The sequence below is a fragment of the Electrophorus electricus genome, chromosome 18, assembly GCF_013358815.1.
Source record: "Electrophorus electricus isolate fEleEle1 chromosome 18, fEleEle1.pri, whole genome shotgun sequence".
Lineage (NCBI taxonomy): Eukaryota > Metazoa > Chordata > Actinopteri > Gymnotiformes > Gymnotidae > Electrophorus > Electrophorus electricus.
The window spans coordinates 7,318,638-7,345,945 of record NC_049552.1 but is presented as its reverse complement, the minus strand read 5'-3'; the positions used below and the strand labels follow the sequence as shown (position 1 = coordinate 7,345,945).

At 43.9% G+C, this 27,308-nt stretch overlaps 1 protein-coding gene across 4 annotated transcripts in view; it reads left to right on the top strand.

Moving 5' to 3' along the window:
• Nucleotides 1-27,308, top strand: part of prickle2a (prickle homolog 2a) — a 34,093-nt gene that overhangs the window by 5,309 nt on the left and 1,476 nt on the right. For 2 of the 4 annotated variants that reach the window (XM_035536349.1, XM_035536348.1), the window contains exons 1-7: nucleotides 16,380-16,426; nucleotides 17,106-17,265; nucleotides 21,696-21,809; nucleotides 23,913-24,050; nucleotides 24,342-24,545; nucleotides 24,960-25,146; nucleotides 26,298-27,248. In XM_035536349.1, the coding sequence (XP_035392242.1) occupies nucleotides 16,383-16,426; nucleotides 17,106-17,265; nucleotides 21,696-21,809; nucleotides 23,913-24,050; nucleotides 24,342-24,545; nucleotides 24,960-25,146; nucleotides 26,298-27,248 (1,798 nt within the window). In that variant the 5' untranslated portion in view covers nucleotides 16,380-16,382. Of the gene's footprint in view, nucleotides 1-16,379; nucleotides 16,427-17,105; nucleotides 17,266-21,695; nucleotides 21,810-23,912; nucleotides 24,051-24,341; nucleotides 24,546-24,959; nucleotides 25,147-26,297; nucleotides 27,249-27,308 lie in introns of those variants that run through there. The other 2 variants (XM_035536350.1, XM_035536351.1) reach the window with 1 other exon arrangement.

Sequence of the window (27,308 nt, the reverse complement as noted above, 5' to 3'; positions counted from 1 at the left end):
GGTGCGTTAGGCGAGGCCTGTCCCCATCTCTGTGTGTTTGTGTGTGTGTGTGTGTGTGTGTGTGTGTGTGAAGGGGGTGCGTCTGTGCACATTGTATATGCCCATGTGTGCATATGCCCATGATTGTCCTTCAGGTTTCCTGTAGTTCTCTTGAATGATGTCAAGGCTTAGACAGCACCTCTCTCTCAGGTGACATTTACAGTGTGGTGTATGTATAGAACCTGCCTGACCTTTGGTGCTGAGAGATAAAGCCCCATCGGATTGGATTTGATACATAATACATGAACAGGTCAGATGGCCATCTCACTACTGTAACACTGGCTTCAGGTCAGTTACTGCAGAAGTTGCTCAGTGTCTGTTGAGTGTCCACTCTCCTGTCTCTTCGAGTTCTACATCCTGTAGCGCTGAGGGAGAGGTGTGACAGTAACACGATAACCTTCCTGTTCTCGCCTACATTTCCCATCTGTCCCTCCTCTCCAGCCATCTGGCCCTTCCTGGACTAATTGGCCAATCAGCTATTCCGGTGAGAAGGACTTGTAGATTGTTTGTACAATGTAACCAATTTGGTACTTTTGCCTAAATATCAGTTTATTAATGTAGAGAACATTTATTGTAATGGAAGGCAAATGTCTTAGTGTACATCATTATTTTGGAACAATGGCTGACATTTTCTGACAGATACCAGTTAAGGCTTTACTGAAACATTATGGGAGTTTAATAAATATTATGTGTAATATTTATGACAATTAATTCACCAAAATGTCCCATGGTGTTGTTTTCATCTTAAATATTAAATGTTGAAACCATACATAAAAAGATGGAATGGTGTAGTGTGTGTGTGTGTGTGTGTGTGTGTGTGTGTATGTGAGATCATGCTGTATTCTTCCTGTAGCACAGACTTGATGTTCTCGCAGTAATTACCATTACAGAAGGACGCTAAGGTCACTCATGATTCAGAGACGTAGGACCGAAGAAAATGAGGAATTCTGAACTTATGACCAGAGATGTGATGACATTCATGACAACTGTAGTGATGATTAAAACATTAAATGATTAATGGGCTTGTTGGCCAGACTACATTGTACGTGACCTTTTGGTAGACATTTTCCATCAGAAACCCACTTTTACTTTGGGATGATGCTTCCTATAAACATCCCTTTAAACGAAGCTCATTCTTCACTTCATTTTCTTCATACAAGTGTTACGTGTAGAATGGACTCCTTCCTCTCGGACCAAGCTCGGAGCATGACTGGCTGGATGGCTGAAGTTCCTAAGCGGGCTGCTCCTAGACAGGTTCGTTGTGGGATTCTTGGTGCTGCCGCAGGACCCAGGAGCAATATGCCCGTCCTGATCCGGCTTTTAAACCCCAATCGCGGAATGAAAGTTGCAGTAAATAATTTACGAGTCTTTAAAACATCCCCAGCAATGGAGAAAAGCCTGAGTCAGCCTTTTAGCTAAAATCACAACCCTGGAATGCCAGTATGAAGGCAGCGTAAGTAAAGCCACACTGGCAAATGAGGCCCACCTGTTAGAAGTTCCAGGAATGGCCTCAAAGCACTCCGAGCACTCGTCCCAAGGCACTAATAACAAATTGTCTGCCGAAGAGGGTTGGCATTGGATCTGTACTGTGTTTCAGCGACTCTGGTGTTGGTCAGGTAAGCCGTGGTTTTAGCAGAACCCAAAACGAAACCGCTGGCTGCGCCAAAGCTTTAAAGCTATTGCTTCTGCTTTTCTCTGATGGCCAATGTCCTTGCAAAGAGCTGACTGCTGCTGCAATGTCAACAGTTCTCAGCATGGCGCAAGCCAGTGAATGTCAAAATGCTCAAGTCAGTGAGGGAGGATGTCTGCTAACCATTTCAGCCCCAATCACCCCCTCCCCAGATTCTCTGTCTGTTTCTGCTTTGGTTCCCTGAAGGACTTGCAAATGCCACCGTGCCAAATATGGTGAATTTCTGAATTGATGAGTTCTCCTTTAGCTCTTAGGGTTCTGCTGAACTGTAACCTAGAAGAATCTAGATGCATCCCTCCCAACCAGCTGACCTCCAGACAGCCGAACGGGGACCCACTTCTCTAACCTACGACTGCAGCTGCTGTTGTATTGACAATAATTGAATTAGCGCCAGTAGTAATGGTTTTCCCAACACAAGCCGGATAACCCCAAGGCTCCAGGTGTGGAGGATGTGAGATTACCTGTCTAGCCTTCATTATAGCATTTAAGAGGCATAGAATGTGTTGGACAGAAAGTCTGTGTGTGTCTATGGTGTCTGTGCTGTTTTATTGATCTGCGGCACACTGCTTCAGTAGATCATTCACAGACATGCTGCAATGTAATTTGTTGGTTTCTTCTCATATTGAGGTTTTGTGCCTGGGTAACCTGTTTTAAAACCGCTGTGCTCTGTGTAAAAGTGCAGTCAGATGCATAACCTGACAGAACGTGTGTGATCTTAATACGAGTGCACAAATGTATTTTTGGTGGTGTTGATGATTGACCTCCTAACTGACTTCCATTCCATATTTAGCCTTGGTGATGTCACTCACGCCGAGTTCACTACCCATGGTGCCCTGTATGAGGCCTCCCCTGGAATCCCATAAATGTGCCACTAACGAGGCACACATTTCCTCGTTAATTAATCTCCTACATCAACACAGTACAAGAGACAGTACCTTGACATTTAGGGCCATTAATAATTTGTAACAGTGAAGCCACATCAAGTAACCCATGCACTAAATTTAGAACATGTTCATTAAAATCATTTCATTTTAGGTTGTGCTTGAACTTTCAGTATATTAGAGTCTGGGATTAGTTTTTGGGGAGGGGGCGTGGAGGCAGGCGGGTGGTGTGGGGCGTTGGGGTGTGGGGAGAGGACGAGATTTTATTAGTAAACTTCTTCCATTTCAGAGAATTTGTGCTTTTCCAGACCTCATTTCTGGGTGAGTTTTGAGCCTGCGAACGCTGCATTATACAGAAACTTAGAAACTGATGTGTGTCATAACAGCCTTCAGTTGCCATGACAACTAGCACAGCCTGTCATCACTCCTAAATGCATATTCCACTGCTGTCTGAATAAGAACTCGCATTCCAGTATATCACAGAGACTCCACAGAGGTGTTCCGTCGGATCAAACGCTTTCACAATGAATGAGGTGGCTATTTGGATTAGCCTTGATCGCTGTCCTCTGGCGTTCATAAAGACAGTGGCTTCAGAATGCGGATGTGTGAGGATCTAACGATCGGCCCTCCCTTACTGTGAGCAATTTCGTGTAAAGAGGACGTGTGACACTCGGAGAGGAAAAGACGACGGGCCTTTGTGCCGCAAGAAGATGCTGCCGCTCGTTATTAAAAGCGCTTTTGTTAATCAGGCTGTTCGTGAAAGCGTAAAAGCATAGAAAATTAAGAGGCAGGCAAGTGAGTCATGCTTGTTAAATCACTCACGTCTGTGTCTGATAGTCCTATAGTCTGTATCTATAAAGTGGTTTGGATGGATGCATGAATGGTTTGGGGAGATGGATGGATGGATGGATGGATGGATGGAGGGATGGAGGAAGGGATGATTGGACGGGCAGATGTATGGAGGGATGGTGGATTGGACAAGCAGACCCAGCAGCTGTTGTGGTGTAAGAAGTCTTGCAAGCATTTTGTTTCTGTTTAAAGACTTGTCATTGGTCAGAAGCCAAGCCATCTGTTTGCAATATTACCCTCCATTAAAAAAAAAACAACAAAAAAAACAAACAGAATGAATTCATGAGGACCTTATCAGACATACAGTGACTTTGAATGACATTTCTACACAATACTATACCTTGGTGAGGTGCGGAAACCATATCCCTACTCAAAGGGATCGCTCAACCAAACTGCTTACATTGCTAAGAGTGAATTTAAGATGTTAGCTTGTAGCAGACATTGTCAGCTACAGTTGATAGTTATGATATTGAAAGTTATGATATTCTTATACAGTTGAACTGTATAAAAATATCATAAGATCTTCATTATGGAATTGCTCAATGCCAGTCATGTAATATATTTCCTGTTGCTGATCAGAGAATGTAAAAAAAAAATGTTGTAAAAAGGCGGGAAAATGACATGAACTTGATGTTGTAGCCAAAGAAAGCAGACATACACATGCAGGTGATAACGTCCTCACATGTGGAGACACAACAGCACATTCCCTGATCTGGGACCAGCCCTGGGAAGCACTCACACGCTCATCGTCAGTGCAAGGAGGCTTTGGCTGGGGGGAGAAAAAAAAAAAGATCTTTGGATTTATGAGTTCCGCTGTTGGACTGGAGAAAAACGGCAGTAATGGCTAGCCCTGAGCCGGTCGTGTGTCCCGCCGAACGCGAGTGTGCATCGGTCAGATCGGATAACGCGGAATGTGAAAAGCTATTTCGCTGGTGAGAGAAGAGGAGGCGTGGAGGGGTCCTGTGCAGTGGAACCTCTGGGTCGGGGTACCGCCGTGCCCCAGCGGAGCAGTGTGAGGGGCGTGTGATATGGCTTCCGGCAGGAGAAAGCTGTGTGGCAAAGCATGACCCGAGGCCGAGTCTCTGATGTTGCACGGGCACATAAGGCATCACTGTAGATCGCACTTGATTGTACCTAACCTGAACTGTGAAGTAGGTGGAGGCAGTGGGGATAGAGATAGAGAGAGAGAGAGAGAGAGAGAGAGAGAGAGAGAGAGAGAGAGAGAGAGAGAGAGAGAGAGAGAGAGAGAGAGAGAGACTGAAAGCTTCAAAAGAGGCATAGCAACAAGAGAGTCTTTTTCTGTGGTTGTGCAGGAGTAATGAAGCTTCGTTGTGTTCGAGATGCCTGCAAGCAAACGTGTGTGCGCGCGCATGTGTGTGTGTTCGGTTTCCTAATGTGCTGAGGCTGAATCACCATTGAGAAGACATACCTCAATGTCAGACATACAGACATACAGCGACCTCATTCTTCCATCCATTGGTATCCCACATGACTCATGCAGGCCACCTGTCATAACAGCATTATGAGGGACAGATTTGGTATAAGGTGTGGATTCAGCATCACACCTAGCATCATAAGAACGGGCAGCAAATGGAAAGTGTTCTGGTTTTCCCAGTCGTTCTTTTCTGCGCAGCATGAGCACAATTCGCTTCTTGAAAGACTGCATTCCTATTTCAGGCCATCCCACACACTTACAGTGACACACATACACACACACACACACGCAGTCACACAAAGTCATTGTGTGCATTTCCCACACATGGTAAGAAAGGGAACCGAAATTTGTCACTGCCTAATTACAGTGTTCTGCTGCCCAAGGAGATGTTTCTTTTCTCTTTTATTTATTTATTTATTTATTTCTATTTTTCACTCGGCTGAGAGGATGATAGAAAAACTAGCTTTAGCTTTCAGGAGAAGTCTTATTAGCAATTAGCACATCAAGGGAAGGTAAAGAGCTCCACAGCACCTGAGCTGAGCTCTTGGAGACTAATTGTTTGCGGGGTATGATATGGTTGGTTGAAAGTGTTTTTTTTCTTCTTCTCTATTCCTTGTAATGTTTACAAGCACGCAGTGATTCCTAAAGAACATAAATGAAACTCCACTTTCTATTAACTTATTAACACAATAGAATAAAGCATTAGTGCTAAATGTATATTGACAATAGATCATAATGATAAAATAAGTAGCAGATGAGCTTTGTTATATTTTGTTATATTTAACCTTCTATTCATGAATCCATATTCAATCTGTTGATTCATAATATGCTTGGATGTTTTATTATGCTAAGTAATTTAAGTTATGGATTATATAATACCTATAAAAAGGTTTTGAACAGGGAACCTTTTGGGATTGTTTGTGGTATAAGGGAAGGTTATAAGTAGAACAACGTAAATGTGGAGAACACTTTCAAACTGTTTTCAAACTCACACTGGTTGATTTGTAGTCAACGATGTCAAAGCAAAAGATGCACCGGCAATGCTTTTAAAAATTGCCTAGAGCATCAGCGACAGCAAAGTACAAGCACTGCAATTGCAGCATTCCAGCCATCCTGTAATTCTTCCCATTGATGTGTCTAAGCATTTCCTGGTTCCGATGCTCTCAGTTAAATGGTGAAGCCTTATTCTTGCTGCCTTTTCAACATACTGGTACCATCAACGGCAGCCTTTTTAGCACAGGTTTCTGTAATGAACGCTTGATGTTGAAGTTATTCTGAGGTGGTTGGTGAGGTGGTTGGAGGTCATGGGAACTGGGTGCTTCCAGGTAGACATTTAGAAAAAGGGGCCCCTGGAAATAGGGAAGGATGTTTGGGCGGAAGGTGTGCTTTGAGTGTTGGGAGCACTGTTGCTAATCGAGGCTGCTCAGATGCCATCCTTCCTTTAGAGAGAGAGAGAGAGAGAGAGAGAGAGAGAGAGAGTAGTAGGTGTGCATCTAAGGCTTTGTTATTGCATATTTTGTCTGTTCCTGTGGGGAAAGCAGGAGAGTGTGTGTCTGTGTGTGTGTGTGTGTGTCTGTGTGTAACGCAGGTTACAGAAAGACTGCTAACCCCAGCGGTTATTCGCTGTTAGCATGGATGGCAGCACACAGCTTTCAATAAAAAAAGTGCTGAGCTTCTGTACTGGTGAAGGGAGAATACAGTGAAACTGTTCTTGATTCGTATCCAGTATTAAACTAGGCCAGTATGACTATGCTTGATCAACATTCTATACTCTTATACTAAAATTCCTATACTCAAATCTCTCATTTATAACAAATGATCCCTTTGAAACGCTTGCAGACATCAGGGTTTTTCTGAATTGATTTGCTTGGAGTTGGCAAGAGATTAAAGGCCATCGCACATGAATCGTTAACAACATATAACAGCTTCCTCTTTCTTCTCCTCTCTCTCTCTCACCTTTTCAGAACCTTACATTTGTCCTGGGTCAGCGATTATAACAACTTAACGAATTGATTAGAATATCAGCCTACTTTCAGCCATCGACTCACATACACAAAGTTGTGCATCCTCGTAGAGGTCATGCATATTCAATCAAAGCCTCATAATGGGAGATCCAGAAAAGCTTTGTTGAGAATGAAATGGATGTGATTAAATTAGCTTGAACAGGGTACCGAACTGAGCTGCTCTTTCCCTGTGGAATAGGGTATGCCAGTATGATAAATCATCTCCTAATATCTTAATGGATTCATATCAATAAAAACGTTAATAGAAATCGGTACATAGACCATTACTCTCCCACCTGTGAATGTAAGATGTGCATGCTAGATGTAGCTCTGATGTGCTTTCTAGTTAAGCTTTTCTTCCTTCTTTTAAGAAATGCACAATGCGAGGGCTAAATCCTGTATCCTTTTCGACAGGAGAGATGATGAGAATGGCATGCAGAACTCTCTGGGTTTGGTTTTTATTTGGGAAGCTATATGAAAGAGTGAGTTTCCTCTGTCTTCATCACTCTAACGGCAGGGGACCTGTTCCTCCTCTCCAGTGCTGCCGTGGGTTCGGCGAGCTTCATTTCTTCACGCAGGGCTTGCGACTGCCCGAGGTTTCCACGGAGACCTGTCACTGCAGTGAGCTCCATGACGTGCACAGGCGCGTGCAGAGAGACAGCATTTGCGAGCATGGCTATATGTCTCGGTGTGTGTGTGTGTGTGTGTGTGTGTGTGTGTATGTGTGTGTGTGTCTGTTTGTGTGTGTGTATGTATAAGAGAGAGAGAGAGAGAGAGAGAGAGAGAGAGAGAGAGAGAGAGAGAGAGAGTGTGTGTGTGTGTGTGTGTGTGTGTGTGTGTGTGTGTGTGTGTGTGTGTGTGTGTGTGTGTGTGTGTGTGTGTGTGTGTGTGTGTGTGTGTGTGTGTGTGTGTGGCTATAACCTCTTTAATCATTAATACATTCTCAGCAAGGGTGAACATTCAAAATGCCAAAGCAGGACGGTGTGTGCCTGCGCACAGTAGTGGGTTGAGTTTACGCAAAGTTTACCAGTGGCTAGCCTACGGTTCACCGGGCACCATGCCCTTGAAATGTCTGGGGGGTTTGTGCTGTGGCATGCTGCTGCGCCAGTGCCCCTCCACTGGCCTGTAAATGCCACTCGCTCTTGAGGCTTATTGTAAAAGTGGGAAGGAAAAATGTTGCTGCCCCGTTACATCTTTTTACATGCAAGAACAAAACAAGCTAGTAGGCAGTTGAAGCAAGGCTGTAACCACATTTCTTCTGCGATCAAACAGGCTATCGAGATTACTCTTATGTCAGTGTTTTTTAGTTTGTGTAAGACAAATGCGGTGACTCAGAAATGAACAAAGTTTGAGCTGCATTGAAGTGTTACCTTATAGAAGGGTAAGCAATGACAGAAATACATGAAGACTTAATCCATTAGCTAAACTACATACTTCATAAGGTCTTGACCACGTCTTCCATTACAGTTTGCTGCGCAGGTTAAACTACCGTTCGTTGGAAAGCTCCTCAACGGATGTTGTTTGTGATATTTTTCACCTCTAAATGATATGATAAAAAATACTGAATGAAACCTTAGCTTCACACAATGCTCAATTGCTAAAAAGTACTCTTAAGAACAACTTGAGATCCAGTTATATTCAGTTTCTCTAAACAACTATTGCCGTCCTTTAAACCAAACAATTGTTTTTATTTATTCATTCACTGGGTCGAACAAAAAACTAAAAGGAGAAAATGATGTACCACGCTAAATACATGTTAAAATGTCAGGGGTTTATGATTATGTATTGACTTTTTTTTGTTGTTGAACAAAACAGCAGGTAAATAGGCTATATTTAAACACGACAAACCCCTATGTGCAACGATTTGTACTTTAACACTTTAACACTACTTATCTGAAATTGTACACATAGCACAATGATCATTCAGGATTCTAATTGAAGTAGGCACTTGGGACTAGACATCCATTCACATGCAGGCTCATTTGTCCATAATTTAGGTCCAATTTGAGCTCATCTAATACAGAAGAAAATGTAAAAAAAAACAAAAAAACAAAACATAAAACACCTTTGATTTTTGGATACATAATGTGTCTATTGATGCTGAAGATTTAGTTTCACTCATGCTCTACATTCCCTGATTCACCAGGGTCTTGTCTAATAAACTGAACAGTTTTGAGCATATACATGAAATGACTAAGTAGTTACACAGTATTTTCCATTAGGGGTCCTAGATCTCTCCAAAGTGTCCAAAAACCTCTCCAAATGCACACAAAGTCATCAATCATGATACATCAAGTTTGCATGTTTCTTTTTGCTAAAACATCACAGCAAGTTACTTTAGTAAGTTCCACAACAATATTAGCTTCATAGCATCATTGTTATTAGGGGAAGATTCTGTAGCTAATACTGTAAATGCTGGGGAAAATACTGTAAATGCTGTAACACCATAAAGAAATAGTATATTTTCTCATTTATACTTACAATTTGTAGCAGGATTAAAAAAATTTCCAGCAGTGAAACATTGAAGTTAGTCCATGCTAGCAGCCGAGCTAGTCCATGCTAGAAGCACCCAAACAACTCCACACAAACTTGAGCTAAAATAAGCCTCTTCCTTTCCATGATGTCCAAAAGTATTGGCAATCAAATCATTCTTATGGTTGTACAAGTTTCGCCAAACAGCGTCAAACCCATGAGCTACGCTAACAACACTAAAGCACTGGTTGACAGTTTGCAGACCTTTAAACATTAAAGGGATAACTAAATAAGGCAACCGAGGGGTCTATGTTTTCGTCTAAGCCTTCTCTATTTGATGAAACAACTGCCAATCACGCCGCTTGCCCAGGAAACACTTGGGAAGTAAATGATAGTCACCCCCCTAACCTTCCCCCTTCACACATTGGTGAGAATTGCTGTCACTCCAAGACAATGGCGTTGCAATGGCCAATAGAAATCAATATAAGATAGAAAAGGGGGGGGGGTCTAATGCTCTATTCAGGAACACTTTTACGTCAGTAACGTGCATTTTGAAGTAACTGAAGGCTGCATATTTTGTTTGCTTACAAAGGATGCTAAGAAGTAAGCACGCAATTAAAGAACTTTACTAACACTCTATATAAACATGTCACACAGTTGCTTTGATGGTAATTGAATTTTCTATGACAAAATCTGATATTATTTTATACCGGAAGAATCTTTTAAAAGGCCATTTAAAAGGCCAGGCACATTGTTGTGGCAATTTACCCAAAAAACATGGTGTATTTAGAGTGGGTTTTCTGGCAAACGGATGCATGTAGACGGCTGAAAATTGATAAGCAGGTACTTGTATTAGTCCTAAGACATGTTATGTTGCTAAATGTACTGTACTTTAAGAATATTCAATGTTATGAAGTAATTTATTTGAGTATGCTAGTTTGGGCCCACCGGAGGGCCCACCAGAGGGCCCGCTAGAGGGCGTTGGTGCAGGAACAATTTTAAATCAGGCCGCTTCACTAATAGCCAATTTAGCAGCAAATATCTTCCAACTAACCATTTCTTTCTGTGGCATCAACTCTAAGTCCATTTAAGTATCTGCAAAGAAAATTAGTGACGTTTCTTAAAAGCTTTGCTCACTGCCGCTCTGATTTATCTTCACTTCAGACACTGGCGAAGATGAGAAGTACAGCAGGCTCTCTGTACACTAGTGTTTACCCACCAGCCATAATGGAGGACACTCCCCCTTAAAACGAAGCTTTTCAAGCCACATTATGGGGTTTAAACACCGAATTTATCACGGGCAATTAATATGGGCGAACGTTTCCTGGCGCTTTTCACAATGCTTGCATCAGCAACTACTTGGGAAGAATATTTTCCTAATTTCACCTCTTTGGGGTTTATGTTAAGTTTATGTTAAGACTCCTAGTTCACACACACTGCCACCGCTGAACCTAATCTCTGGTACACTGTTAAAAACAGTGGTACACCCTTTAAAACAGACTGCTTTCATGAAAACATCCTCTTGTCTATCTTTGCCCCCTGGCAGTGCCCCAACAAAGCAGCACTGATATCTAGGCTTGCGGTTATTGTGGTATCAGATGTGGGGGAACAACTCAGCAAAGCCCCGAGGTTTGAGGTTTAAACCTCTCTGTGGTAAATAATCTAGCAGCATTAGCAGTGCCCTACGGGTCCTGATGGCCCCACCCCCTTTGCTACACAGAGCAGGTCACGCCGGTGTAGGTGAAAGGTATAACTTAGCCTCCCACGTTAGGGGAGATACCCGTGTAACCCAGGCAGACCCAGTCCTGTTGGGGTTTTTTGTTTGTTTGTTTGTTTTTAAATTAAGGCTGTCGAACTTAAAGTTTTAACACGTGCAATTAACTTTGAAAGAATAACGCATGCCATTAAAGTTGAAAAGAAGATAAAAACACTTGCAGGTCTGTCTGCTGGATTTCACAATGGTAAAACATTTTCCACAGTACACATAAATGGGGGTTAATAAAAGAGCTGTTGATTCCTTTATTCGTTTTTCATTTGAATTTTCATTTGTTTCTCTATACAAATTGCTAAAGCTAAAGCTAAACAATATATGCTTTCCATGAAATATATGGAACATATATGCATTATAGCACGTGATTAAACATAAAGAAATTTGATTTCTTATCTTATTCTCTATCATTTTTATAGAGTTGTGAAAGGTTTATCGGTGGAACCTGAGTTCCCATTCAGAAGCATTTTTTATGCTGTGTTCCCAGTTCTAGGTAATCCTAGTTCCAATAATCCACCCTCTCCCTTAACATACCCCATGTTCTCTCCAAAGCTCCGCCCACTCTCCACCATTCTGTAGGTCACACAATTATGACCACCTCTTTGTAGAGAAATCTTCCTGATCAATTACTACACACAGCTCATGTCAAAATTCTTACTTAACACAGAAACGTTTTTTTGTTTTGTTTTCTCAGAGAATCTGTTTTATTGACAACTATCAGGAGGTAAAGACCAAATTCTGAAGTGTACTTTGAAAATAAATTTGATCAACTTTTACTATGTGAAAAAGATATTTGCTTGTAATTGGTCAAAGATCTCACTTAAGAGAATCTACCTTATAAGTAAGTTCAGTAATGACAGTTATCTTGTTTATTATTGGTTGTTTGCTGTGTTCACACATTACACCACATTACCATGGCTGTTCCTTTTCTCAAAATGAAAACTGATTGGTGTGCATAAAACGCAGTCAGAAATTAGGAGGGCCTCTTACACAAATGTTAAACTAGCCTCGAGGGTGTCATCCTAGTGCCGATAGCTTACATGGTCACAAGCAGGCATCACTAAGGGTTAATTATCAGCTCACATCCAGTAATTACAGTCGCGTTATGAGACGCTGGCATTCGCGGAGGGGCCCACTCACAGCTGCTGCTTGATGCTGGAGTGTGTGGGCTCAGGAGAGTGTTTTTTTTTCCTCATCGTCCCTTTCTTCTTCATCATCATCATCATCAGCAATTGTGATGACAATCGATCTCTCTGAACTGTACGTTAAGGACGACATCAACACCGAGGGTATCCCACCTTACTACAGTATGACAACTGATTGGTTTATCATGTATTTTGTTTGATAATAACATTGCTTTTGGTTGAGCCTTTAAGATCTAGCTTAGATGATTCTTTTTAACATGAGATAAAACCTTTACGCTAGAGGATGGCCGTACCTTAAAGAGTTAACGTGTTAGCAGAATTGTGGTCAGCATCAGTGCTTCAGCTGAGAGAGCCTCCTCTCACATTGCCTTTTACATAAATAAGAGATCTTTCTTTTCTCTCCTTGGTGCCCCCCCCTCCCCTGTTCACTCTCACACACACCCACACAGAAGCAGTCAAATCCACTGGCAGAGGTAGAAAGAGAGAAAGATGAGGCAGAACACGTGAGAGAGAAAATCATTTCTTTCAGTGCAGCTTTTGCACCTCTCTCTTTCTGCCTCTCCCTCTCTCTCTCTCTCTCTCTCTCTCCCCCTCTCTCTCTCTGTCTTTTGCTCCCTCTCTCTCTCTCTCTCAGCCCTCCGGTTATTTCTGGGATGCTGATGAGAAGATGAGATCCAAAGCAGGTCTGTGTGAAGTCTTCCCTCTGGGCTTTGTTCCGTGCCTTGTGTCGCAGCACGCTTTGAAGTGGTCGAGAACAAGCACCACTGATCAGTGCGCAGCACAAAATGCACGTGTGTGTCGCGTCGTCTTTAAGGGGCGAAAATGGCAGGCGAGGTTACAGCAAACTGCAGAGTCAAATATCTTTAGCCGGGTCAGGGATGTGCAAGTTTGCTCTGCTTTTCTGTCATAATGTTTTGTTTTTTTAACTCTCTTCCATGTTGCAAAGAAGATTAAGATAATAAATTATTATTGAGGATCTTTAAGAATTAAAATTTTTAATGATTCAAAGGTGGCATGTGGCATGATTACTTTTTGAAGCATGGCTAATATTAGAACAATCTAGTACATGTTACAAATGGTTCTTGTGTTAAATTAGTGATGGAACAAGGAAGTAGCCTTTGGCGACACCTGTAGCTGTAGTGTTTTGGTCCAGGTGTAGCTGTAGGAAATGTACACACACCTGCACCTACACACACACGCACACACACACACACACACACGCCCACACACGGAACATGTGTGTGTGTGTGTGTGTGTGTGTGTGTGTGTGTGTGCGTGTGTGTGTGTGTGTATGTGAGAGAGAGAGAACAGTGAGTTCATTATGTATCCTGTATCTGAGCTTAAACAACCTGAGCCAAAAACCAGACTGTTTCCAAAGCATATGAAAGGACTTATGATTATTATGTACATGCAGTGCTATATTTTTGTAAAATTCAGCATTTAACACGGTGCATATTGCTGGGGTAGATGCACTGAACTCAACCCCTATTCATTTATAGCTATTTTTGCTCGAGTGTCTGGCTGCGTGTTCACTTCCAAACCAGTCAGCCTTCTTGGGAGGTTCCAGCAGCAGTAGGATCTGGCGTCTGACCTAAATGATGTGCTATGTACAGAAATAACCCTTTCCAAGAGGACATTTAGCATTTTGGCTTTATTTAGCATTAAAACAAAACGTCAGTATATAAAATATATTGCACTTTTTAAAAAAAAAATGGGCTCATATCACCATTTATCATGTGTAGGTTCCGTTTGCTATATCTAGTTAGGTGTCTCTCTCTAACAGTCTCAGACCAGTATCCTGAATCAAACAAGCATGAGCCATACATGTACACGCTGGGGGCATCAGACTGGCAAACCATCAGTGATTAATGGTGACGTAATGGTGACCTCTCAGTCCAGCTGAGCTCTCCTGGCCTCTCAGCCTTGGTCGGCTTTGGCAGCACCAAGAAGGGAACCCAGCTAGCGTAGTGACTTAGGCGGAGGCTCACAAGCATCAAAATGCCCACAGGGCAAGATTACATCATTTGCCACACCAGACAAACATCCCCGGGACTGCTTAACCACATATCGGTGACAGCAATTCGGATTCCGCTTCTTGTCCACGCCTGGCTATGGGCAGCCTGTGATGCAGCTTGGACCTGAATTTCAGCCTAAGCTGTGGCTAAACACAGCTAATAGGTGCGTTAACCGCATACGCAGAGTTGTCAGGCTAATACGTTCACTTCATCTACATCTAACAGCGAGTCGCACCACCTTAGGCTCATAGAGCAGCCCTGAATTGTCTGGATGTGAGCTCGACTGCGCGCCCACCTCGTGTAGGAATGCTGGACTGAGCAGAAATGACTGTGCGATACACTTACTGCACAGATTTGCTGCCAATAGCCCTCTCCAACTTATCCAGAATATGCTTGATAGGACTGATATCCATGGGGCCGCGCAGATCAGTGGAGCAGCAAAGACCTGCCGTCGGGACACTATGATAGAAGCGTCGGTCAAATGTGGGTAAACCGGAGCCACATAGGACTGAGCTGGGTCGTCGGCGATGTTCAGACGTTCTTCGGCAGGCACCAAGGGCCGAAATCTGCACCTGGAAAACATTCCTCACGCCACCACGCTGCCGCCATCGGCCTCTCCTTTTGACTCCATCCAGGTGTCTGCACAGAGTTGCTAGTGCCAAATTCTGATCCTTCGATCCTTCCAAGGACCCTACATTCATCCAGTCGGGCATTGTTTTTCCTGTCTTCAACAGTCCAATTCGGAGATGGCCAGCAAGCGGCTTGTTTTGAGATGGCATTCTGCACACTAGATTACATCGATGCAATTCCCTGATTCCCAGGGGTCTTATTTGTTTGCTTGCTTGATTTCCCTGGTTTTTGTTTCTTTGACTCCGCAGGTCCGTGAGTCGTTTTCATGCGCATTACCGATTCCTAGTAGTTTTTGCTTTTCATATTGCTCTTGGTGTGAAAAGCAAAACAGGATCGTTCCACGCTGGAAATCACTAAGGTCACTCGCTTTGCTCAGTCCGGCACTCAACCGAACGTTAACCGATGCAGTCAGGTGATGAAGGAATTTTAGGACCAGTAGGCTTACCTAATACAGTGGCTACTCAGGCCACGTTCACCAGGCCCTTTCATGACCACTTTCATTTTCTTGTTCTGAAGACCTGATCGGCTCTTCTGACAAGGTGTATGCTGTTTCGTGCAATAACATTTATGGGAAAATTGATATGAAGTTGCTTTGAAGTGGTCACAAATGTTTGACCACGCAACTATTCATACTGGAGTTAAGGGACGATATTCTGTTCCTGTTGCACTGCATTTTATTTTTTTATGATAGTTTTGGTTGTTTCGGTTATGGATGATCACAGAAGGAGGGTAATGGATCAAATATTATTATTATGTTTGACTTGCGCATTTGCTGATCATCTTGATATTTGTGGTATGGTACCTAATGGCGGTGTGGGTTGGCATGTAATGGTGGTGATTATTATGACGACGATGATGATGATGATGATGATGATGATGATAACATTGGCTCTGATGAAAATTTAAATAAAGATATTTTTGTAGAAATGCTATGAGTCATTCTGGATCATTAGCAGCTTAACATTTGGAAAAATTCTGCACAAAGCTAATTTCACATGGTACGTGCCAGGGAGACTTCATCTGGCCTGCCGTAGCCCCACTGAAGACTTAAGGGAAGCTGATTGGTTCATCTGAGCAACGATCTCAGACATCACCACGGGCGTCTCTATATTAGCCAGTCCTAAATTAGAACAGACTGCAGTAGCCTCCATAAAACAGCGAGCACTGAAGTTTATAAAATACTTGTGGTCTTAATGTGTCCTGTTTTAAAATATCACGCAGTATCGAATATAGTTTTACCGGTATTTCAAGAAAATAATAAATGTATGTCAGTCTTTAAGCTCCAGTGAGACATTGCGTTCTGCAACAATAACAACTTAAGCCCAGTTGCCTGCTCTTCTGAGGCTACTGCTGCATACCTGATTCATTAGCCCTCTTAAGCTTAGGTTTTAATTAGCACTACATTTTCTGCGCTCCACAGTAATTGCTGTTTAATTTTCCTGTTTTCAGAGAATCATGGCAGTACATAAACATGCTCCTCAGGTAATCGTGGGCTATTTGTGAGTTCACATTCTTTCCCTCTCACTTAATCTTTTCCTCTTTCTGTGCCACTCCTGTGGCTCTAAGGCAGTAATTTAAATGCAAATGCATATTTATATTCTCCAGCCTATCCTGGCTGATTGCTAAGATCAGAACATGTTTGATTGGCTGTCAGTTTAATTCCAACACATCTCCGCTTACATTTCTCTGTATGAGAGAGTGGATTTGAGTTTCCTGTGTCCATGAGGTGAATTGTAATCAGTAATGTGTCAGCATAATCTGTGTAGATGACCACAGATCAGTCAAGCAAGGAGTGTCTTTACATTTAAATGTTTGTGATTAATGCAGTTGTGGCAGCATTAGTTTGACACGTGTGTGTGTGTGTGTGTGTGTGTGTGTGTGTGTGTGTGTGTGTGTGTGTGTGTGTGTGTGTGTGTGTGTGTGAGAGAGAGAGAGAGAGAGAGAGAGAGACAGAAAAAGACTAACACAGATCATGCACAGTAACCATATTATCAAATACTGTGAATCTATCATGAACTCAAGGATGTTACGGAAATGAGGAATCAGCGTATTCTTTCTCTCTCTCCCTAAACTTAACCAATGTCTGCGTTAATTTTTAATAGGCATTAAATGATCAGACTGGTCACATCTGTCTGAGGGCTAAGACCTGACCTTTGCCCTCCATTCTCTCTCTGCCAGCGGAAGACAGTGGTATGAGGCACTGATGATGGCTCTGGACATGGAGAGGACGGTCTCGAAGCTCATGTTCGACTTCCAGAGGAACTCCACGTCGGACGATGATTCTGGCTGCGCTCTGGAGGAGTACGCCTGGGTGCCCCCGGGCCTGAAGCCTGAGCAGGTGAAGCGCGTTATATACATGCACGGGTCCAGAAATCCACACACAATAGCCTCATCCATATTTATAGAGCCATGTTCAGCTTTCAGAAGTTTCAGAAACCTAGTGCATTAAGAGATGCAAATGGCTGTAATAGTTAAAGCTGATCTACATATCAACACAAATGGCAACATTAGTGGAATTTCAAACATAACAATGCATAATAAATCTGATTCATTATTAAGCAGTTAATTATAGTCATGTCATGTCACTGATCTGTGAGTTTAGTTAATCTGCTTCAGTGTCCATGCCTGAGCTATGTGCACTGCTGTGTAATGACAGTCCTTATATTTATAGATCTCTCTTTGGCTGTCTTTAATCACCTACAGAAATTCTCCACAGGCAGGGTAAAGAAGAGAATGTTCTTGTTCTTGGAACATAAAATCTGAAGACAAAATATTCAGATACGTCTTTGTAGTATCTGCGTCTTTGAAATGGGAGATAAGATGTGCGATCATGAGTGTATGAAGCAAAGGGGGAAGTGTGTGTGTGTGTGTGTGTGTGTGTGTGTGTGTGTGTGTGTGTGTGTGTGAGTGTGTGTGTGTGAGTGTGTGTGTGAGTGTGTATGTGTGTGTGAGTGTGTATGTGTGTGAGTGTGTGTGAGTGTGTGTGAGTGTGTGTGAGTGTGTGTGTGAGTGTGTGTGTGTGTGTGTGAGTGTGTGTGTGAGTGTGTGTGTGTGTGTGTGTGTGTGTGTCTGCGCGCGCGCGAGAGAGAGCGTGCAAGTGTGTGTCACGTATGCAAAGGCTTCAACGGACGAGAATCGTTGACTATGAGCTACAGAGGATTCCGTGTTCAGGCAGGAGGTACGGCTCCGTCCACACTTACAGAACGGCCCTGCGCCACATGCTCTTGCAGGTCATCATCACACACGCGCTCCGCCTCATACAGTGGCGGTGGTGCCCAACGCACCCGACCGCCACGGAGTTAGCACCGAACGGAACCATAGCTCAGCACAGCACTCCTCCCATAGCCAAGCACAAAGGGTGGCTCAATTCAGCCAGTGCTGAGAGGAAGTGGGCAGGTTTTTCAAAGGTTTTTCAAAAGTGCGATTTCACCTGCGGAACCGAAGATTGTAAAAGCAAAGTCATGACATGTCTTTCTTGTTTTGGACAGGCTCGTTTTTTTTGTCCGACTATCGTTCTAACAGAGAGGGGGTTTTTTTTCCTTCGAAAGAAGTCTTATTTATATCATGCAAGAGAATTTTTAAGACAAACATATAATTAATATAGCTAAGTATAGTACAAACGTTTCGGGTTTGAACACAAGGAACGGGATTGCATATTTAGAAATAAGATGTACTTGTACGATTCCATTCAGAAGTTTCACAAGAGGCAGAAACAGAAGTCAGGAAGAGAAAAAGAACAAGCAAAAAGAACAATGAAAAGTGCAACATTCACAGCAGCTGAGTGCTGCAGAGAAGTTCCATTTGTTCTTCAGGCTATCAGATTTAAATTAAAATTACAAACTTTAATTATGCAGTTAAAATGAGTTTGAAAGTAATTTAATCGGCGCAAATTGAGCAATCTATTTAAATTATGTTACAGATTACTGTTTTAAACAGAGGATCAATAACTGGCAATTGACAAATTTTGAGAGGCTGTGCATATTATGATTATATTGCTCTCAGAAACATATTAATTATTCAGAACTCAAACTTTAATTTCATGAGCAAGACTTCTCAAGATAAGCATGATCGGTGTATGGTCAGTGAGTATTATAACTTAAAATATCACTGACATGAGTGACGAAGAGTGATATTGATGACATCTGCAAATAAAGAACCAGACTGATGCTGTAGTCACTGTGCATCAACAGACAGCCAGATGGACCAGTGGGAGTTAAACCACTAACAGCATAATATGATGGGCACTTTGGTCAGAACATGGTAGACACTTTTTCTGAGAATATGTAAACTGGAAGATAAACAACAGTCCACTTCCTGTGTGTGTGTGTGTGTGTGTGTGTGTGTGTGTGTTTGTGTGTGTTTGGCTAGGGAGGTTTGTGGGTCTGAGCCTTAATGGTGGGTTGTAGGCTAATGGGCTTTCAATTAATTTATTCCAGATGCAAATATAAAAGCCTTGGACAATGTTACAGGCCATAGAAAACACTATTCTGTTTTCCTCCATTAAGGATCAATTTTGGGTACAATAAAGGTTTCACATAGTGCTGCTCCCATATGGACTTTTTCATAGAGCCAAAACAAGTAAAGATTTTCTTCAGCAGAAAAATGCAGCTGTTGAGGTATTAATAATATTATATTAATATCATTAATATCATTAATATCCAAGGTGAGTGTTTTGGACCCAGTATGGAGCCCTATACTTAACACCTCTAATCCCATGTAAGTAATAGAACCTATATAGAATATAACACAAATGTTTTTTCACATGAAAAACAACAAAGATAAGCAAGACTCCATCTCTCGCTCAAACAATTAAAAATTTTAACCCCTTTGTGCCTGTCTCACTGTCACTCTTTAACGCCCCTTCTGCCCGATTAAAGACTGCCATCCGAAGTGAGATCACTAATCACCGGAGTCACATAGTCATCAGCTAATTCTTCAGCCAGTCCAAACCAATCATCTCACCCACCCAGTGAATAAACCATGCCTGGTTGCCTGGATACAGCTATTCCTCAGCCCACAACCCACCAGTAAAGAGTACACTTGCAAGCTTCCTTAGAAACAAAGCTAAAGACTTGGCTATGATACAGTGTTTGCAAACCTACACACACAGACACATCCTCACATAAGCAGGAAATGAGTTTCAAGCATCATCATCTCGCCGCTGACTAAGGAAAGACACTCTACATCTTTGTGCGTTCAAGAGGAAACGTGTCTCAGATGCGATTCGGCAGTATGAGTTCGGGATAAGCGAGTGATGAGAAGTGAATAGGTAAGTGTGACTGTCTAGCAGTCACTGGGCCTCCTAACTGCTCTAAACGCCCCATCTATTGTTTGTGATTATGAAGTGGCTACATATATTTTATTGTTTTGTGTGTGTGTGTTTGTTTGTTTGTTTGGTATGTTTTGTTTTTTGCTAATGTGTATTTTCAGTAAATGAGACATATACCAGCTTAGGAAACTGTGTGTGTGTTTGTGTGTGTGTGTGTGTGTGTGTGTATGGACGTGTAGCATTTATGTCTTGCCTCATTCATTCATTCATGCGCTGCAGCGTTAATGTACAATCAGTTCTTGCACGGATAACAGTGATTTTCTCGCCTTCTCTCTCTGATGACTATAGAAATCGCTCTGGCCTTTTCACAGCACAAGTGCTCAGTCACGTGCACACTCTGTGTGCTTCCAGCTTGCACTATCATTTTTTAATATCTAGCCTCCCAAGTGTCCTGTGGGATCTTCTTGGCTTCTGTGGCAGCGTGTGCGGTCAGAGCAGCTGCCCTTTCGACGTCCAGGCTGAGGCCGTGCGTCTCCAGCATACTTAACGTTAAAGGAAAACATCACCCCAAAACGGCAAGGCTGACTATAAATAAAACCCACCAGGGACCAGTTAGCAATTTCATCATGCTAAATTATCTCCACTTATGGGCACCGTTAGTATTTGCTGCTAAAGTGTCTCTTTACGAAAGCTGTCTAATTCTGATGCAGACGCTTGCACCCGGTATGGGGTCTGTGGGAGTTTCTGGGAGAGTGAGTGGGCTCAGATTTTGATTAGGCATGGCAAATATTTTTAGCCACTTTCTCCCCTGAAAGCTCCGGTTAGGTTTGCCGGCTCAGCGATTTGCTTCTCGACCCCGTGTAAGCCCCCATCACCCCTCAAAGCAAAACAAGCCACAAATCACTGTACTTTATTCCATAACTGTGGACCCGCTCAGTCTCTGAGGGTGTAATGGCTTGATTGCGCTGACAACTTGATTGCACGTCTCTGGCATAATGACGCTGAAGCCTTCTGAGTAAGGATGGCTACAAGAAAGACAGCAGGGTGTGTGTGTGTGTGTGTGTGGGGGGGGGGGGGGGTGGAGTGTGAAGAGCATGATGAATTCATCACAAATGCCGTCCTCGGGCTTCGGTTCGCCTCTTTCCGGTCTCGTTCGCATAAATTGTGACTTGCCGACATGCAGAGCGTTTTTGGTGTGGAGGGCGGCCGGTGGTTCCGCCCCCATTCTGGATGCATGGAGCGGATTTATGGTCTGCTTGGTGCACACGCTGCTTTGTCTCGGCACGGTCGTCACGGTCGATTTATTGTGGCAGGACACAGGTTGAGACAGACGTGAGACATACGGGCTGGGATGTGTGTGTCTACCTCAGGATTTTAACACACATGAAAACCTAAACGAATGTAGACTCTTGGAGTTCTGATATCCATGTGACTCCCCTGGGTGTGTGTGTGTGTGTGTGTGTGTGTGTGTGTGTGTGTGTGTTTGTGTGTGTGTACAGGTTCACCAATATTATAGTTTCCTGCCAGAAGACAAAGTCCCATATGTGAACAGCATTGGCGAGAAGCATCGCCTTAAACAGCTCCTACACCAGCTGCCTCCTCATGACAATGAGGTCAGTGACCAGAGTCCTACACCGTACAGGTACCTGCTTTTAAATCCAGTCGTTGGCAAAGACAAATATGTATATGGTAAAGGTTCCCGATCCTCCTGACACGCCTTTAATGGCTTTCCATCCCCGCTGGTTTGCACAACTCTCGACAGATAATGAAAAACATATAGAACATCTCTGCAGAGTGTTAACGTGTGAATGGCTTGGGCTTAGCCCAGGTCTCTGAGTACAAAAATCAACGTGTTTTTGTTGGGATTTTGTTGGCGTTTTCGTAAAATAACCGCTTCTATTTTGAATCTCGGCGTGTGTATATATAGCAGGTCTCGCAAGGATTCGGGGTTCAAGGTCTGCCTGTATTGGAGTAATGCTGGTGTGAGTTTGCCTATTTGCAGTTTTAAATTGAAAGGCGGGTACTTTAAAGCCTGCTAACGGGTTACCTGGCCTCTAGGGGGCAGTGCGCTCCCTTTGCATGTTTAAACATGCAGCTATGAAGACATGATGAAAAGGTGGTTGATGATGAAGACACTGCCGTGAAAGGGTTAATCAATAAACAGCTTTTGTATATACCTTCATGAACCCTTTGGAGCTGTCTGGATGGGTGGTGGGGTTGTTGTTTTTCATCTGCATGAATGGCTCCTAAACATGCAGGTCGTAATTACACAGTCTTATTTAACAAACACACTCAACATTTTGCAATGCAGTAACACTGTCAAACCGTCAAGATCACTGAGGAAATAAAACACGTGAACCTCCAGGATAGTGAACTGTTGAAAAGACGGTAATTGGGGGTGTTGCTGTCAATTCAGGTATGGATCTGACCTGCCTTCTCATGTATAAGATGGCTTTGGTCACCTACTGCTCCAGTACAATATTGCCTGATCAAAAGAGATTTCAACCTCAGAAGGAACGCGATGACAGTTCAAAAGACCGGAATTGGATACAAAAGGATTTCTAAAGACTCGGGCCTTTGGCTTCGGTCCAGTCAGGCAGTTACCGAAGAGAAGAAATTCAGCTTCTCTTCCTAAAAGTGTGGATCAGTGCGCAAGGTACAGTCTGGCAAAAAAAAAAGTTTAGGATGACATCTAAAGATTCACTTGCTATGATACCATAAAAATAGTGTAAAAGAATGGAGCTCAAGTAAGTTTACAACAAGGAAAATCTTTGCTCTCTATCCCAAGATTTCCAAAACAACAACAACAACAACAACAAAAATCCCACCTAGATGTTCTTAAGCACTAGACGTACAATGATCTGTGGACAGGTAACATAAAAGGTTTGTGGTAAATGTACAGCGTTACACTTGGAGCAAGCAAAACATCGCATGAAGAGCCTGGACATTCTGGAAAAAGAATGAATTCCAAGATTTGTCTGGCAATTCAACAGGATGAGGTTTGCGGTGTCCCAACATTTCAAAACCTGGGAGTAACAACAATAGAGTGGCTTCAACAGGAGAACTTCTGTCTTTAGAGAGCGGCCATGGCAGGGTCCTGACCTCAATCCTGCTGAAAGCCGTGCTCTGATCTGAAGCAGGTCAAGCACAAAATCCTCAAATATATATATATAAACCGAACGGGTTTTGTTTGGAAGTACAGGGCAAAATCACTCCTAACTGCAGTGCAGGGCTCACAGTCATCTCTAGAAAGAGATTGAGGTTATTTCCAACAAAAAAAAGAGTTACTAGTTAGTCAATAAAAGGGTTCACATTCTTGATGTTCTTTACATTTTCCTTATATTGTTTAAACTATTGCACAGCAAAAATATGGTGGGGGGGGGGGTGAACTCGCATCCATACAAAAATACAACTGATAGCAGAGTTCACAAGATTTTTATTCAAATGTACTTCTTCATTCCTAAAAGTGTGGATCCTATAGAGATCAGTGTGCACGGTACAGTTTAGGATAACATCTAAAGATTCACTAGCTACGATGCCATAAAAAAATACCGTAAAAGAATGGAGCTCATGTAAATTCACGCTTGTCATATTGTCATCGTTACCTCAGCAGCGACCCAGATAACAAACACTGCTGGTGAAATCAGGGGCAAAAATGAGGATGATGATGATGATGATGGCGCTGACGATGATAACATAGATGTGGATGTTTTCAGGTGCGATACTGCAACTCTCTGGATGAAGAAGAGAAAAGGGAGCTAAAGATCTTCAGCAACCAGAGAAAGAGGGACAACCTGGGCCGAGGCACTGTCCGACCTCTGCCCCTCACCATAACTGGAGCCGTTTGCGAACAGGTATGGCAATGCAGGATGGGAGTAGCCTGCCCTGTTTTTACCCTGCTCTCTCGACCGAGTCCGGCACCGCGTAAAACCGGCGCTAGCAAGGAAGGATGCGTTCGGGTGGGACGCAGAGATGCGGCCATATTGGATTCATGCTGCCCGTTCCTCGCTGCTTTTCGATCCTCTTGTTTGTTAGAACGTCTGAACAATAGGAAAAAAAAAAAAAAAAAAAAAACGGGTGCAGACGAAACGCACCTGCTTTATGCAGTCTGGTACATCGAGCCGTTTGTCTGTCTCTGCACGCAGTGCGGAGGTCAGATCAACGGCGGTGACATCGCCGTGTTCGCCTCGCGCGTGGCGCACAACCTGTGCTGGCACCCGCACTGCTTCGTGTGCTGCGTGTGCGCCGAGCTGCTGGTGGACCTCATATACTTCCACCAGGATGGCAAGATCTACTGCGGCCGCCACCACGCCGAGCGCCTCAAGCCGCGCTGCTCGGCCTGCGACGAGGTGAGCCCACCCCCCGCCCCCCAAAGCCCATCAAGCCCCTTCGAACCCAAAGCTTGAACCATCAACTCAAAGCATCCTGTACTCCTTACATCCTAAACCCCAAGGTTTTTCCTCTGTGAACCTACAGTTTTAGTTTTAAGATTAACCTCATGTCATCTTAAAGACCAAGCCTTAAATCGTAAAACCCTGGTAGCATCCAAGTCCCGATAAACCAAATCTAACGCTCCAGACCTTGTTCTGAGCGTTTCATCCAAAAACGCAGGCCGATGCTCCTCACGTTGTCTCCCTTTTACTGCGGCCCAGCCGGGAGGAGCCACGTCTCCCCCAACCCCCCCGCTTATCGCTGATCTTTTATTGTGCTTGTCCTCCTCGACACCTCCCCCCACCTGACCGAATTTCTCCGCCGCCACGCAGATCATCTTTGCGGACGAGTGCACAGAGGCGGAGGGCCGACACTGGCACATGCGCCACTTCTGCTGCTACGAGTGCGCGGCGCCTCTCGGTGGCCAGCGCTACATCATGCGGGAGGGGCAGCCACACTGCTGCAACTGCTTCGAGTCGCTCTACGCCGAGTTCTGTGATGCGTGCGGCAAGCACATAGGTAGGAGTTTCCTCAAGCCTGCTGAAATGATGGCTGGCTGTTCCCAATTATGCTTATAAAAAAATATGTAAAAAAAATGTAATTTTCTGTATTTGTGATGTAACCTAATTTGGGATGTAATTACACAGGACAACATTCGAATGTTTTTTTGTCCTACAAATTAAATGCCGCACCTTGTAGTATTTACTTCTGAAATGTAGAGGTGTAGGACTTTCATCTACAGTATATTTGGCCTCAGGTGCATCTCTCTTCAGTGTTAGGTCATAGGCTGCCAACATAGAGGGGATCCACTTTGCTTTGTAATGCTTTTCCCTACATAATATGTGAGTATAGCAGAACAAAAAACTATGGGTGATTTCAAGTTAGTGTGCCAAAATACATAAGAAACTGGGTTTCTTATGGGCCAAAATCTTTGTTAATCAGTGTTATTATTTATCATCAGCACTAAAAACCATAAATGGGATAGCCCAGAGTGGTTTTTTTTCCTAATTAAATTTTTTTTAGCTTTTCTGTTGTTTTCATTCCGCTATCTCTGATAGTCAAAAAGAGTTGGCAGTTTGGGACTGGTGACATTTATGTACCTCCAACCAGTTCTCAGACCGGATCATTTATTGAACATTTGAGAGCCTCATTATCTCTGCATAAGAAGCTGGATTTCAGCTGTGGTCTGACAAATAAGTTTGTTTTTGCATGGTGTTTCTAGGCAGGCACTACCATAACATGCTGTCGGTGAGGCTGCAGGCAGGCTGGGTAATGTGTAATACACTGGGATATATTAAGCGAATACAAGCCTTTCTGGATTTGTCATTTTAAGGTTTTTCTTCAGAACTTCTGTTTCACCAAGTTTAAGATGATAGAGATGAGTGAGTCACTAGCAGTATTTCTTGCAACAGAAATTGCAAATAATAATAAGAAAGAAAAAGAATCATTAGGACTAATCTCTGCATTAAAAAAATTACAGACAAATATGATTATTTAATGAGTTAGTTAATGATGTAAAAAATGAAGACAGAACTACAGTGTTCAGTAATGAAATACAGTGGACAATGTTGCTCTTCCAGATTCGACGTGCCAGATGTGACTTTCTAACCCTTTAAGACACAGGGGTCTAGCTGTAGCTGTGTGGAATTTACTTAAGTCTGTACTCTTAGGAATAGACCAAGGCCAAATGGCATATGAGGGTCAACACTGGCACGCCACCGAAGAATGTTTCTGCTGCGCCCGCTGCCGCCAGTCTCTGCTGGGTCGTCCCTTCCTGCCGAAGCAAGGCCTCATCTACTGTTCCCGCCTCTGCAGCCAGGGGGAGGAGCCTGATCTCTCCGACTCTTCCGACTCTGCCTTCCAGAGTGCCCGCTCGCGCCAGTCACGTCGCAGCGCTCGCATTGGCAAACAGGGCACCAAGAGCAAGGCAGAAGGGGTCCGGCAGCAGTCGTCGGGCTCGGCATCTGCCACGGGCGAGCGGCACTCGGTGGACGGGGACTCCCTGGCCGTCCCCATGGACCTGCTGAGCGTGTCCAGCCCAGCACCCAGCCGCACCCCCAACCGCACACCCACGCGGACCCCGAGCCGAACCCCGAGCCGTTCTCCCAGCCTGAACCGCAAGCAGTCCGTCTGGATGAGCCGGGATGAGCCATACTCCTACGAGTCAAACCAGAGAGATCCGTCGCCTTCCCCCAATCCCCATCAGCTCAGGAGCCAGTGCAGCATCCGGAGCCCTTATCCCACCTCTCCCAACCAGCCGGCCAAGGTGGTGAGCCCTCCGGAGACCTGGCACAAAGAGGCAGCGGGCAGTAACCCCAAGAAGCCCCCCGTCATGGCGGCCCTAAGAGGCCACTCGTTCAACGAGAACTGGATGCACCACGGGAAGGACCCCGAGTTCCATCCACCCAAGCTCAAGACGCAGATGAGCTTCAGCGAGGCCTCAAGCCGCGGCGCCAGCTTCTTGGACAAGCGCAGCGTCAGCGTGCAGGGCTTCCCCAGAGACATGCGCCCACCGCTCCTGAGGAGTAGGCACCACGTGGGCCCCAGCTTCGGCGAACTAACACCCCTGGAGCAGACCCCGCGAGGGTCAGTGGACTCACTGGCCCTTTCCTACGCCACAGGTATCCATGCTTCACACACTCCGAGTCAAACAGAGTCATTTAGGAAAGAGCAGTCACTTC